This window comes from Platalea leucorodia (assembly GCF_965183815.1).
Source record: "Platalea leucorodia genome assembly, chromosome: 1".
NCBI lineage: Eukaryota > Metazoa > Chordata > Aves > Pelecaniformes > Threskiornithidae > Platalea > Platalea leucorodia.
In genome coordinates this window covers 10,614,661-10,629,922 of record NC_138823.1, presented here as the reverse complement: position 1 = coordinate 10,629,922, position 15,262 = coordinate 10,614,661, and the positions used below count along the sequence as shown (strand labels likewise).

At 37.7% G+C, this 15,262-nt stretch overlaps 1 protein-coding gene across 2 annotated transcripts in view; it reads right to left on the bottom strand.

Annotated features, from left to right (window-relative positions):
- The window catches only part of ASAP1 (ArfGAP with SH3 domain, ankyrin repeat and PH domain 1), a 157,562-nt gene that overhangs the window by 4,205 nt on the left and 138,095 nt on the right, over positions 1–15,262 (bottom strand). For both annotated transcript variants that reach the window (XM_082325849.1, XM_082325850.1), the window contains 5 exons: positions 11,908–12,069; positions 8,943–9,009; positions 6,694–6,752; positions 3,905–4,407; positions 17–139 (listed from right to left, as the gene is read on the bottom strand). In XM_082325849.1, coding sequence (XP_082181975.1) covers positions 17–139; positions 3,905–4,407; positions 6,694–6,752; positions 8,943–9,009; positions 11,908–12,069 — 914 coding nt within the window. The remainder of the gene's footprint in view (positions 1–16; positions 140–3,904; positions 4,408–6,693; positions 6,753–8,942; positions 9,010–11,907; positions 12,070–15,262) is intronic.

Here is a 15,262-nt window from a genome sequence, read left to right as displayed (position 1 = left end):
ATGAAAAGATACATACCCACCACTCTTGGTCCTCTTCACCGGTTACAATAATTACTTCTCCTTCAACAAACGTGAGCTCATCATCATTATCTGCCTGACAGTCATAAATGGTCTTCACTCGCCTAACTTTGTTTTTCCCCTAAAAATACAATGAGGGTTTAGATGAAGGACATGAGGAACAACAAAAACATATATGATATCAATTTTGCCTTTTAGTTACGTTTTATTTTACAAGAAGGTGAAGACTACCAAATTGCTTTCCCTGCAATCAGGGACATAAAATCAAAAAACTCTGCTTCAACAAGAATATTAAAAAAAAAAGTTACCTACATAGGTATAGGTTTTCTTTTTCTTAAGATTCAGAACTCCCAAGAGACTTTAATGTGTAGTGCACAGCTTAAGTAACCACACTTCCTCCAGTAAGGAAAGTTTAAATAAGATCTTTACATTGTTCCAGCCCACAGACACCCTCCTTCTCCTTTAATAGATACTTCATTAAAAAAAATACTGTGAACAGAAAGTGAAATACAGTCTCCTCTGAATGTTACAAGAGAAGCAAGGGCTGAGGAAAATGCTGCATTGAAATCCCAGTATTCCTTACAGTTTGGGGTTTGGATCTAGTGCAAAAATACAGTATCCTTTGATTTCAGATCTGCTTATAGGACTGGAAGTTATTTTTGGAATGATTTTTCATCCAGTATGTATATTTAGCAATATCTTACTAAAAGACTCTTAATTTCAGATGGCAGTACTATTTTGTGATGATAATTCACAATAGATGCTCTCATGGCTCTACCATTCTGAGTCCAATTATTTTCTAGGTCAGACTTTGCTGCATACTGCTAATTCATATGAAAAAGCCTGCGCCATAGACTCCTCCCCAAACATATGTTTCTCACGGCAGTGAAAATGCTTTAAATTATTTCCAAATAGAGTAAGAAAGCAATATTCACAGCGAAACACTCCTGCTACTTTATATTCCTGTATTTTCATACCCACAATTCTTCAAAAACTATAGTTCCTTCTTTGAACAGAAGTAGTCAGATAATAAGAATGCAAAAAACCAAGAAGGGCACAAGGAGATGAGAAGCAGAAGGGCTACAAAGGAAAAGTCAGCAGGTTTAGAGGAACTTGAGCCAAAAGTAACTTCACAGAGGAAATTTCCTAGGGAGCCTTCTCTTTGCTATTACCTACCCACTTGAAATACCTCCATGTTTTGGCCAAAAAAATTCCCTGCAGAACAGACACAGAGCAAAGAGCACTCACACTAAACTCAAGGTACAGAAAAACAGCAATTATAGAGGGATCTACAGGAGAAAGCAGTTAACCGCATAAGACTACAAAAAACCCATACTCAAGACAAATGAACAGAAATACCTGCAGTGAAGTTCGTATGAGATCAAAGGGGTTTTTTTACAGCAAGGGTTTGCTGCAGCAAGAAGTTACTTCAAAGAAAGAACGTTTTCTCTCTTTTAAAAACAAATTCATATAATTTGAACAAAAATCTCAACTATCACTAGGGATTGGAATTCAATATTAATGGGTATTTGGGGCCAGTCCCAGCTTTCAACTCCAGAGAACCTTTACAAACTAAGAACACTTCCAATCAATACCCCGGTGATGAAGGGAAGCAGCTACTTCTGCCAGATAAAAATTTGTCTCATTCAATAAAGAAACTAAAGAAAGTTAAATTCCACTGAACTTAGAGAACTGTATGCAACTCAGTTTGTAAGAACACATGAAAAACAATGGTAATTGCCCCTGGTTCCTTCTGATTAGTACCACAGGTGACATTTTAATATTCTATTCCTTTCACTCAGGAGAGTGGTAAAAAGGAGGATTCAAGCCCGAGGTGTATTTAATCTTGGGAACATTTGAAAAAGGATGGATCTGAAGAGAGTACATATTTTCTAGAACACAGTTTGGGCCACTGGTGTGTGGAGAAATAGAAGCAATTTCAGGACATGTAATTTGTGACTATAAACCAAATTTCACCCTCCCCACCTCCAACTCTTTGTATCCAATATTAGTACTCATTAAGAAGAGACTTTTATGCTTAAGACTGAATAATAATAGCTGCTGTCGTCATTAATAATCCCTCCATGTTCTTATTTACATTCAACTTTTTTTTTTTTTTAAAGAAATATTTTGTCTCCTTTATAGAAAACACACACAAAAGAACACTCAAGTGTTCAGTGTGATTTTAGAAGCACTCGGAGCAAGTTTCATTTCTCTAAAAATATCAAGTCCTTATATATTTACAGCATTGGTATTTTTTACCTAATAATTCTGGAACAACTGATTTTCTAAAACTTCCAATATAAAAAATTTGTGCTCATCTCTTTAGTGGCTAAATAGTCAAAACCAAGAGTGAGGTACCCACAAGTCCTAGCGGCTGCTGCCACAGGTCCTGCTGTTGCACTGTGATGTAGCATTTCACCAGTTTGTGCGGAGAGGACATAGCCAGAGGATGAAAATGGAGGCAAGATACATTTAAGAGGAATTCTTGCACATTATTACTCGAGCAAAAAAGACTGCAGTGGACAAGAAAAGATACTCGTGTGCATGCAATAATGTGTAGGAAACTGGAAAGTAATTATCACAGATACAGCATAATTTTGGTCACTGCAAAACAGTGGAACTACTTAATTTACTGCACATGTGAAAATGGCTGAATTTGGAGAACACTGAATTTTTCCTCAGAATTTTTCTGTATAAACTGAGAGTTAAAAAAAGAAAACAAACCAAAACAACCAACTAATCCACTGTTTGCTTTCTTTCCTTCTTTAATAAAGTGACAAATAGCGAAAAATGTCCAGCATCATTTGCCTGCTTATATTTAAAAGTACGTAAGTAAACAAATCATAGTTGCAGACACCTTTTGATCAGGTCCCTGAACTATTTTATTTAATCTCCAGTACACTCAGGAAGCCCAAGCAACAACCCTGTCGTTCTCAGGTCAGACAGGAGCTTACAGACAAGACCATGACAGAAGCCAAGCAGGGCGATGGCTCCAGAGGAGGAGTGCTCTTCCTCAGGCAAGCACAAGAAGGGAGAAACCCTGCTTTCACTACAAGAACGGAAGCCTTATTTCCTTTCACGTAAGTGCTTTGCATAGCCAATTTGACAAGCAAAACCATCTCCTTTTTGATGTATTCTTAATGATGAAAACCTTAAGAGAGCTCTGGAGTTTCATAAAATGATTTCAATATACATATGCACGAAGAATCCTCTGTTGGACAGAAATTGCACTGGTTAGCAAGATGAACAGCAAGATGAATTGGGGGTTGAACAAGGAGACCTGGAATTGAGTGATAGTTCCAGCTCTGCTACTACACAACATCCAGCAACGTCAATTCTGTCACTTCAGTAATCTATCTGAACCTTTGTTAACCACTTAAGTACATCGACATTAAATACTCACAATAGGAACATTTACTAGTTTGTCACAGATTACTTTAAATTTTTTATCTACTGACAATAGGTACTAACATCCCTTCGTACAGCTTACAAAAATCAAATATATAAATATTCTCCTAATCTAAGGCATACAAAGCAGCGAGCAAAGACAGCACAGAAAACCACCAATTAATTCAGAATTATGACTGGCACAGATAAAAATGCCCAGGTTCCCTAATAAATCTAAATACACTGCCACGCTCCTAAGGCTATCTGTTTATGGTACTAGTACTTGTTTCAGCATGCAAGAGGCCTTGTAAACACCCAGCATTTGCTGAAGCTGCTTGGGAGCACAAAAAGAGCACCTCATTCCCCACCCTAGCCCATAACGTTATGTTGCTTTGTGCGCATAGCTCAAGGGCAGGTTATTTTTTTTGCACAGGTAGTCCTACAGTAACTTCAAAGCCTTCCACGGATACTCTCAACTAGCTGGAATAATACCTACCATATTTATTTTCCTGGGAAGTGGCACAGGGGTTTCTGGCAGGGTATGTGTTATGTCATTAGACTCTTCAGATGCTTGCCTTTGGACGGTGTCTCTAGATTGTACGTTTGGAGAAAGATCTAAGGAGTGAGATTTTTGATTTGCCTCTGAGGGCTGAGGCTTCGGTGATGCTTCTCCACCTTGAGTTTTAGCCAACAGCTCTCCTAGCTGAGGTTTTGGAGGAAGGTCCTTCATTTGCGGCTTTGGAGGTAAGTCTCCAAGTTGTGGTTTTGGTGGCAAGTCTCCTAGCTGAGGCTTTGGGGGTAGTTCTCCAGGCTTTGGGGGTAAATCTCCCACTTGAGGTTTCTGAGTTAATTCCAGAGGCAGAGGCTTTGGGGGCAAGTCTCCAGGTTGTGGTTTCTGTGGTATATCGATGGACAGTGAGGGCTTCTGAAACATTTCCGTGTGCTGATGGGATTTATCTATTGAAAGATGATGACTGGTTTCTATTTTTCTTAGTGCCACTAAAACAAAAGAGCATAACAATGGTTTTTCACAATCTCATCTTAATATTAAAGAACTTAGGTACATATGAGAACTGTAATTGTGTGATGACCACATGTTCACTCGGCCCCGATCACTGTCCATATGTCCTCCTAGTCTTTGACACATGCAAGGTAATACATCTTTACTTAACCCTCTTTCACTGAGGTCTCATTTCATTGCTCCTCCTGGAGGCCAGGAGTGCTTAATCCAACAGCCATTAGGTGTCAATTTATAGATTAAGTAATTAAGGTGAAATAAAGTGATTGCTTTTTGGACCTAAACGAAAAAATATTAAATATAAGAAAATATGCATTTTGCAAAACAACCTATCAACCCACTGATGTGGCTGCAATGAAAATTCGCTTTAGTGCCCATTATTCACATATACAGTTGAACTCCATACAAAAAAAACCACCAAGTCTCAGGATTAGTACCTGTAAACTCTTAAAGAAGAGAGCGAGTGAGCATGTATGTCTATACAGTGTATAGAATAAATGTCTAAATATAGACGTTCAAACTAAAGCTAATAAAAAAATAAATTATTGTAAATATTTACAATTTAGTAAAGATGAGAAGTTTTAAACCCATGTATTTTGCAGTTTTTATGGAAGGAAATTGAAAACAGCTTTTCAAATAGTTTTTTTCTTCGTGTCATGCATCAATTCTACTGCTAAGTTCCCTAAGAAAACTTGACTAAAATCTACCTTAAAAAGAAAACCAAACCAACACAACAACAACAAAAAAACCCCAACCCCCTAAACCAAACAACTCTATATTAAAGCAGATGAAGGGGGACAGGAGAAAAAAGCTACGACGCATGGTGAAAGCAACACATTTTGACTAGAAGGAATAATTTCCTATTGTATTCATCATTGCTTGAGTATCATATAATACCAGCCAAAAAGGTGGCCTGACATTTTACTACGAAAGCAACAACACTCACTTTGGATATCACCTACTGCAACAACACTTCCGTGCTATATTTATGGTTATTTATACCAAAAAAGGAAAACTTTGCATAATTTCCATGAAAGAAATTGTACAGCTACTATCAGATGCCTCATTTTAAAAAATGTCTGTGTTGATACTTGTATATGGCTTTGTCTCCTAGACTTATCTAGTGGCAAATGTACAAGCATTGATCATCCACGTTGGTTTGAGGCTAAAGTAAAGGATATGAAAACACTGATAGCAGTCCTTATCAAAGTGCTTGGATTGAGCCCATCTCAAATTTTCACCTATATCATTTTAAATCAAGGAAGTGTTGACTTCCTTTGCAGTGGTACCCTATCGCGTCATTGGTGTCTCTTTCAAAAGATGATACCATATCATAACAATTGTAATTTAATGAAGTTGAAGTTTTACATTTGCATTTTCTGTTAAAATTATTTGCACTCTCAATTTCAGTCATCTAGTTTCAGAAGTTTGGACAGGCATCATTTCCTAATCTTCAGGCTCTACAATGATCACTCATACAGATGTAATGTATTTTTTATGGATTCTGTATCAGACAGAGCTACAAGGTAGGTCTACTTTCAACTTTATAGTCAACTGCTGCAAGAACTCAAAAAAACTATATAAAACTTGCCATATGAGTTTAAAGAGAGGCTAGGAAAAAACATTTCTAAAAAGAAAGGGCCATAAGGTGTTCACTGGGATGACGGTCTCGGCAAGTTTGTCACCAATATATAAGTGAGCGTGTAACAGTACCTGATTCTTTTCGAATTATTTATAAGGACAGCAACCCTGATCGCCAAAACGTGGCAATGGACACCACCTACTTCAAGGGTACCAAGCAATTGGACTTATAGATATTAGGGAGAAAAAAGAGTTTACCAATGAGAGTGGTCAAAGAAATGGGAGCCCAGAGAGGTGGTCCATGGAGACACTCAATGTGTGACTGGATACAGCCTTGAGCAACCTGCTCTCACGTCAAAAAGTTAGCCCTGCTCTGAGTGGTGGATTGAACCAGCTGATCTCCTGAGGTCTCTTCCAGCTTCAATCAGTTTATGATTTTTTTTTTTCCTTTCCTCTTTATGTTCCATAGGTCTATTTTTTTAGTTTAATAAAAACCTTTCCAATCTTCCAAAATCCTTTCAGTTTTGCTAAAGTTTCATGGTTTGTAGCATTTTAGAAATAAAACTTTTGCTGAAAAGATCCATATATTTAAAACAAGTATCGATCCATATATTTAAAACAAGTATCTACTTTCACACACATCTAAAAGATATCATTATGAGAATACCCACAAAGAGAACTCTTACCTTTTTGAGGTAGTTTGGGAAGAACTCTAGGGCCAAGTGCAGTCTTTGCAGTCCCAGTGCTAAATCAACAGATGTGAATTATTAGTGCTTACAACTGTTATAAAATATATTTTTCCTTCCCATTTTTCCCCTCTACACATCCATAATTTAAAAAAAAAATAATAATACAAAAAATAGAAATTTATTTTGCCTCTTTCATATAGCCATCTTGTCTGTGGATCAATCCCGAAACTCAAAGCGCTGTTAAGCATGAACTGTTTTCAGAGAAGACAACATACAAACCCCACACGGTTTTAATGCTACAGGGCAGATTTATTCTATGAACTATGGTATGTGCAAAAATGTACTCTGAAAACAGGTGAAGCTGAAAGACCAGCTCAGTGGGCAGATCTTGAACTTTAAGGAAAATTTGGTCTCTAAAATAATTATACTGAAGCATTCAAAACATAATCTGTCCTTCATGTCAGTGGTTTGAAGTTTTCCAGGACTGAGCCTATGCCTCGTAGCCCACTGCATGAGTATGGTACTGTGTTACACACAAACTGCAGCTGCTTTAGGAGGCAAAGTCTCTGCTACTCGAAGGAAATACTGATTGTGGGAAAACAACATGCTTTACTCTGTCAACCTGTGTTACAGCTGTGTTAGCTACTCGTGGTGGTAAGCAACAATACAAACAGGACAATTGCGAGGAATTTAATTATAGCGTAAAAATCTGTGATAGTTGCATATTGCCAAAACTTTCCATCTATACTTTCTGTTGTAGACAGTTTTTTTCAGAATTAACACCAGGCTCAAATTTGCAAACATGGCATGTGAGGGCAAAACATACTACAAGTTTCAATAAAAACCCACCAAACTTCTTCCACCAAAACCACACCTGAGTCACTTTTATAGGAAAGGACTGTGGAAGAAAAGAGAAAGCCAACTGATTTGAGGCATAAAAATCAAACAATAAATAATCAAATAAAAAATCAGTATCACCTCAAAACAATTACTCAAAAAAACAAGGAAAAAGAAAAACGAGTGAGGAAGTTGCCAGAATATGTGCAACAGAGCAGAGAGTCTTCTGCATCAACAGCCTTGATTCTGGTATTATTTGTCTCTGAAGCTAATGTTTCGAAATGAGTATGATGAAACACTTATCTTGATTTCCTAGCTTTTTTTAAAGAGTCAAAATATATCATGACACAAAACTGAAAGAACAGCCAAGCTCAATCTTGATTCAATAATTACCCTGGCCTTTATCTAATGCCATCAAGCATGAGCACCATGCTTTTCCTTTTGTCTTACAAGCATCAAGTATGGCACCAGCTCTTTGTGCTTCTTCCCTGAATACCCAGTGCCACCTGGATGGATTCGGCAAACATGGCAAGCCAGCTGTGCTACCGACAACACATCCACTGCCTGTCCTGACAAGGCAGATCACAGACGGAGGAGTGTCCAGAAACACTACCTACGCATCCTCTCCTGTGATTTGTTTGACATTACACATCCATCTCCAGTCATGGCCTGATCACGCACACTTGCCGTCATGCAAGGTCTCTGTCATGTTGCCTGAGGCATATGCTTATTAGGATTACCATGCTTTGAACCTCAGGACCTTGGAATCACAACACAGATAAAGGAGTAACAAACACTAAGTGACAGGAATGTATGGCTACCCTTACTGCTTCAGCTATTGAAAAAGACACTTGTAATGTACTGACCTGATGAACCACGAGCTAAAAGCAGTTTGTGTTATTACAGACTGTATGTCAGCACATAAGCTCGACAGACTGGAAAACAGTTAAGCTGGAAGCCTGAGATGAATTCTCTCTCTTATAGAGCTATCTTCAATGCCAGCCTGTACCCAGAGTGACAATTCTGCAGCTACAGGCATGGGACCTCACACTGAAGCCGATAAAACAAAATGCCAGGAGACACGAAAATAAAACTTTTGTCCTGCTGGACTTCAGTCTGAGGCAACATTCCCCAGCTCAGAGTGCACATCTGTAGGAGCAGTAGATAGATTCTGGTACAAATTGTTCTGTCCATCCCGCTCAAAGGATGAATTGTGTATGGACAGCTATGAACAAAGCGTAGGAGGCTCAATGAAGCCAAAGTATTTGTATAGTAGTAAGGCATGCAGAAAACTGACGAAGAAACATAGCTAGGATTTTACTTCATATGAAATGCAATTTTTTTCTAATTTACAAATCAGTTATGTTTAGATAAATTTTCATCTTTGCCTTCATATACACAGATTTTACCTTGACTGCTGAGACATCCCCTCAAACTTGTTTGCAGCCTTAGTTGAAGGTGGGCCCAAATCATTACCTGAGGGGAAAAAAGCTCAGTTTAAAAAGAATTATCATTAGGATAACTGAAATATAATCAGCAGAGGGTGCAACTTAAAGCGAAGCACACATTCTTCCAAGTATCCTCTATACAACATGTCTACAGATTTTAAAGATCATTCTTTATTAATAATTTTGTAACTGAAAAAGCAGCAGGGACCGTAATAATCCAACTTGACCTTTCATATAACATATTTTAAAACAACTCACTGGTAGCTCACATCTGCTGGCAAGGGAAGACTGAATGACATTGCTGAGTTACTGCTGTAGGGCATTGCTTTTGAATATAGTGTTTCAATTTTCTCTGAATAGAAGGAGATACTGCAGGTCAGTATTGAATAAATTTATCACAAATGTTTACACTTTGCGTTGTGAGGCACATCTTTTTAAAACCACCATGAATTTTATTTTATTCGCAAAACATCAAATTTCTAAGGACTGGTATTTCATCCTACGTAAAGAATAGCCTTTGCTGATACTAAGTCAGGATGTTACCATAACCTGAACGTTAACTGTTGGTAAAGAAAAGATCCTGGGTATACTCAATCCTGTCAAAAGGCAGCGAAATCCAAATCCAAGTGCTTCTGAACTCCTTCAGCAGAAGGCTTCTCTTTCATTAACCATCACCAAGGTACAATCATACCAACTACTTCATTTTAGTGCCTTTATCATTCCCCCTTCCCTCTTCTATTACAGCATGTCTAAACAATCTTAGAACCAACTTCAACAACCATTAGTAAATTTTGTCACTGAAACAGATGTAAAGTGACATTTAATGATCCCAGAACACAAAATACTTCCCATGCAAAAGAATGACTTATCTGCCTAGATACCATTCTTAGTGCATTGAAGTCTAAATGAAACAGCAAAAAAGGCTCGTGCTGAGCCTTGCTAAAAATATGTTTGTATTTAAAAGCAGGGGGGGGGGGGGGGGGGGGGGGGGAAAGGAAAAATAAGGGTAAGAAACAGCAAACCCTTCACACGTAGATCCTATGGATAAAGCAAGGAAAAGTATCTCATGGTTGCTATGGAAATCCAAAATAATCTGAACGACATTTTTAGAATGTCTTTGAATAGTAACTTAATTTGCTTAGACATAAACTAAGGATTGCTCTGCTTGAAACGTCAATTAATGCACAGATTAGAAAACAAATGCTGAAATTCAACGTAACAAGAAACATAACACAGAAAAAAAAAAAAAAGCTCCTGAAGGGAAAGCAGTGAACAGCCAACAATATTCTTAAACCAAAAACACAAAGGCAGATACAAGAAACTCCCTCTTTTATAAACACAAAACTTAATACTTGCTTAAAATCCAAATGGACTTTGAAATAAGTTTTTGTACAGATCTCAGCTAAGAAAAAGGGGAGAAGAGGCCTCTCTTCCATCCACTGAAGCTTAGTCTGCACTGTAGAGCAGAAAAGAGACAGAATAAGCAATATTCTTCTCTGGCCCTGCTTTTAAAAGCTATTCTACTGCTGTACGGTTCTTCATCTTCAACTCCAACCTGCACCTTTCCCAGATTTTCCTTTTCCTTCATCCATTGCCTAGTATTTTTAAAGAAAAGTTGGCACTAACTTAGCATCTGTTCTTACCACACTTTCCATTCTACTAGTGTTACATTATAGTATTGCAGTATATGGTATTTTAGGTGCTGCTTTGGACTTAAATATTTGGGCTTTTTTACATTTTTGAAGTCCAAGCTCTTCAAAATGTCTTTACTACCTCTGAAATAGTACAGGGTTGTTAGACTCCAGAACATAGGAACCATTTTTTCTATATCCCAGACATCTGAAAAGTAGAGAATTGAAAAGATTGCCATTATTTGTATTCCTTGAGAAAAAGACTTTGCTTTTCATTGGACTCTATACTTCTCTTCATATTAAATCCTAGATTAAATCACATATTCTACATGAGTACTCCATGATTTACCACACTTAACTCAATTTGCTGAAAAAAATGGTGCTTTTAGGCTTGCAATTTTTTTTAGGCTAGTAATTTTGTGTTTATATTAGAACAGAGAGAGGATACTCCTAAGTAGTGTATGGATGATCCCCCTATGTAAGCACTGGATTCCAGCTCAAGAGTTTACAGATTTATGGAAATCCTGCCACCAAGACTAAAATTATAGAAAACTACATGGGCCTGAGATTTATAGCTACAGGGAGAAGTTGACTGCATAGAGCAATGTTTATTGAAAAGAGGAAGAGTAGTCTGGAAGTTTCTAAAAAGCTTCTGTTAGAAAGATATCCTGTTAAAAAAAAAAAAAGTGCTGTTTCTGTATAACTTCTGCTGATAGCAAGATGCAAACCTATCAGTCTTTGTATACGTACAGACAACATCACAAAACATATTAAGACAACACATCCCCACCAGCTAGGCGTGAACACTTCACAGGAGAGATCTGGCAGAGCCCAAGGAAACAAGCTCCTCTGGCAATCAGAAGAACCGCACCGTTGGAGATACAATCAGGAGACACACCGTTGAGGTGTATCTGCCCCAAATCAAGATCCACCTAGATTAATGAGCTGGTCAGAACAGGAGCGGGGGGAGGCAGCAGATGCAGAGCAGATGCAGCAGATGAGGGGGCCGGGGTGCGGGCAGCCTGGGCAGCTAGGGTAGGGAGAGGGAGGCAGCAGAGGAGATTGAATTGGGCCCCAGGGGAGCATGGAATATTTTCAATTTTCTCAAGTGAGACTCAGACACAGAAGCCTGGAAGCTAGAGTGACAGAAGATAGAACTGTTGATTTATCTGAGTTGACGTTACATCAAGCTGCAATCATTGGAAAGCAAGCACCAGGTAAAAGAAGCCAAAGATCATATATCATCCATCATCAAGGTTTTCCCCTGCCCTTTTGTTTTGCGTTTCAAAACTCACCCCAAGGAATTGGGCCCTTATTCTGGGGTCCATGAGGTAGTGGGCTTGGTGGGTCAGAGAGGGTTCTTTTGTGTCCTGGGGGTGGGGGAGGTGGTCTCTTCTTGGAAAGAGTGGAGCTGCCACTAGAGGTTTGAGTGCTTAGAGGGAGGGTTGAAGGTGGGCCTGCAAAATAACAAACAATCTTCTTACAAATACATGTGCATAAACGTCAAAGCAGCACTGAAAAATTCACAGTCAGACCCACAGCGAAGTGCAGCAAAAGACTAAAATAAAAAGACAAGCCATGCCAAAACACTTGTTAGATTAAACGACACGTTCACCACATTTTTAACCATCTTAGCTCTGGGAATATAAGCAACTTGACAATAGAATGACACGTCTACTTATGTTTAAAAAATACAGGATTAATCACTCCAGGTTTTCTAATTTTAGGCACTGTTAAAAAAAAAAAGGCATGAAATCTTAAAATTAAGTAATGTTTAGCATGTGGGATTAAAATTACTATTAATTTATACCAGAATGAAATAGCTTTCTAGATGTTCCGTTACGTGGGAATTCTTTTCCCCTCCTGAGCACCCCATATGAATTCTGTTAATAAACTTGGGGGGAGGGGGAAAATAGAAATCTATCTACTAATTTTTCTTGCATTTTGAAAATAGGATTGTAAGCTTTTCTGTAGTTATTTTCCCTTTTTTTTCCCTGTGGCTTAAATACATCAGAATATGCATTTTTAGAGCAATGCAAATTGTTGTATACAGTCTGCATAAAATAAACATCAGAAAAGCCCTTTCTGAGGCTGAGATTAGAAACTTAACAGTAGCGTTGCTTATAAGAGCTTATGCAGTCACCCCTACCCTTAAACCCTTTATTTCCCCCTGCATCAATGTTGGCACAAGTATTACTCAAAAAAATGCATGTTTTACAGGATATGGGAAGAGATACATATTAAAAGACAAAATAACCCAGAGGGAAGACAAGGGTTTTCCCTAATCAACTTCACCATTCACCTTCAAAAATATCTTTAATAAGAAGCTGAAGGAAGCGGACAGTGCAGGGCGCAAACATGCAGTGAGGGGACAACTGCTCAAGTCAGCTGCCATTACTGCCAAAATAAATTACTGGTAACACTTATCTAAATTAGTTCTAAATTAGGTTAGAATAGCTTTAAGGGTTTTGTTGTTGGGGTCTAGGTTTTGCATGTAAGAGAGCTTTGCCGTCACAGGCTCTGGATAAATGCGGAAAATTGACATAAAGTTTTAAAAGCAAAGTTTATTTATACCTGAAATTTCAAGTCTATCGTCACATATTTTTATAGCACTATAGAAGTGACTTGCCTGTTTTTGAAAACCTAACTTATTTGAACAGTATTTGAGACAAAAATCTTCATTTTGATAATCAGCATGTACCCTCACCTGCACACAGAACTAGAGCTGCCTCTTTAAAAATATTTATTACCAGTCTCTCTAGGTAGACTGAAAATTACCTAAGTCTGCATTCCTTCCCAAATTACTATATATCATAAAACACTAAAATCAGTTAAGAATAATCTTTGCTAAAATTCCTTAAGTGAAACATTAAACATTGAAAAAAGTAACTTCAGTTATCCTATAAGCACGTGTACTTTTGCCAGATATTTTCAGTGGGTGACTTCCTTCTTTATTCTTAACTCCAAAGAAAAGATTAATAAAACTGCCCATAATGACTTAATGATTCAATCTATTCTTTTCCAGATTCAAGCCTGGAAGGCCTTTTGCTGCTCAGGAGAATCTCTCAACCAAAACCCCAGCAGGTATTTTGGGCCTGGCTTCCCATTAATTGCTTACTCTTGTAAATCAAGTCATGTATTTTGCGACTGTTCCTCTCAACTTACTTCCAAGTTTACAAAACTATTAATTGACAAGCAGTCCAATGTTAGTGCAAATTAATAAGATTGTTCCCCAATTTGTATCCTTTCTCATTTTAATTTCTTCCATGAGCTTAAGAAAGCAAGTGAATTTAAACGATGCACCGAATGTTTCTGCCAGCAAAAATGAAAAACTTTTCTCATGCTCAGTTTTGACTTACAATCCCCTAGACTTCCACAAGTTATAAATTCTTTAGTTTGCTTAAATAAATATGAATCAAAGGTTGGTCTATAAACCGTAAGTAACTCGGAGTGTATCTAGGAGTGGCGAGGGGGAAAGGAAAATTTAACACCCAGTTTTAAGAGGAACATTATTTTTAAAGCATGTAGAAAGCATAGACAGTATGTCAGTATAATATTTTTCTCGTCCTGACATCTCAAAAAGGAGTTACACACATCCAAAGTGTCTGCAAGCGGGAATTGCCCCCACGGCAGAGGCTCTGTCCTCCCACCCCCTCGCGTCCTGCTGCTCCCACTGCCCTGCAGCCTCGCCGCCCAACGCGGCCGCCAGCCCCGCCACTGGTGACAAACAGGTCAAACTTGGCTTCAAGGGAAAAAAGTGGAGGAAATGCATTGAAATAGTATTGTGCGCTTATTGCAAAAATAAAGCTTCAGGCATGAAGTAAAATTTGTACTTTTTATTGCCAATAAACTGAAGAATCCTTCTCTGCAAAAATAAAATTTAGTAGGATTAAAAAGTCTTTAAGTGGTTATGTGGATGTACTTTATATTTCACACTAGTAATACATCTCCAGTAACACAACTCCAGAAGAGCTGAAAAACCTTATCACTTCATGGCTTTCAAAAGTTCACAAGGCCTACAGCAGTTACAGGGAAAAGGTGTTAAGGTATTAAAACTAGTGCACCTTTTCAGACTCCTAGCATTTGTCCCTATGTTAATTTCCCGGAAGGTATAAATATGAATTTAGAAGTCATACACTAATGATTAGATGGCTGAAATACAAAATAATTTACTTTCAAATAAACAGAAAATAAAGGAAAACTTCAAAACATCTTTTCGGAAAGAGGTATAAAGTCACATCACACTTTGAATAAAGCGAGCGTGAGAAACATTCTGGAACCTAAATCAGTTTATGGAAACAACTGGTGGACTAATACAAAGATCTGATGATGTACGAAGTGTCGGCAAAATTATTACAAAATACTTTGTATTACATGTGTGTGTGTATATAGATAGATATATATATATTTACAAAAGCTCAAAAAAATTCTTACATGGTACTTTTAACTATGCAAGGCTAGCCAGACATTTCTAAATAACAATCAGAGCAGTTACTTTTCTAGATCAAAGATATTTTGTGATTCTAACCAGGCAGAAAGCAAGCCAACCATTTCTTCTTCACAGTCATCTTGATGATTTCTCACATAGTTGCAAAGTTCCCATTTAATGTAAATCATTTTCCTCACACAAGCAAAAAAAAAATAAATCTT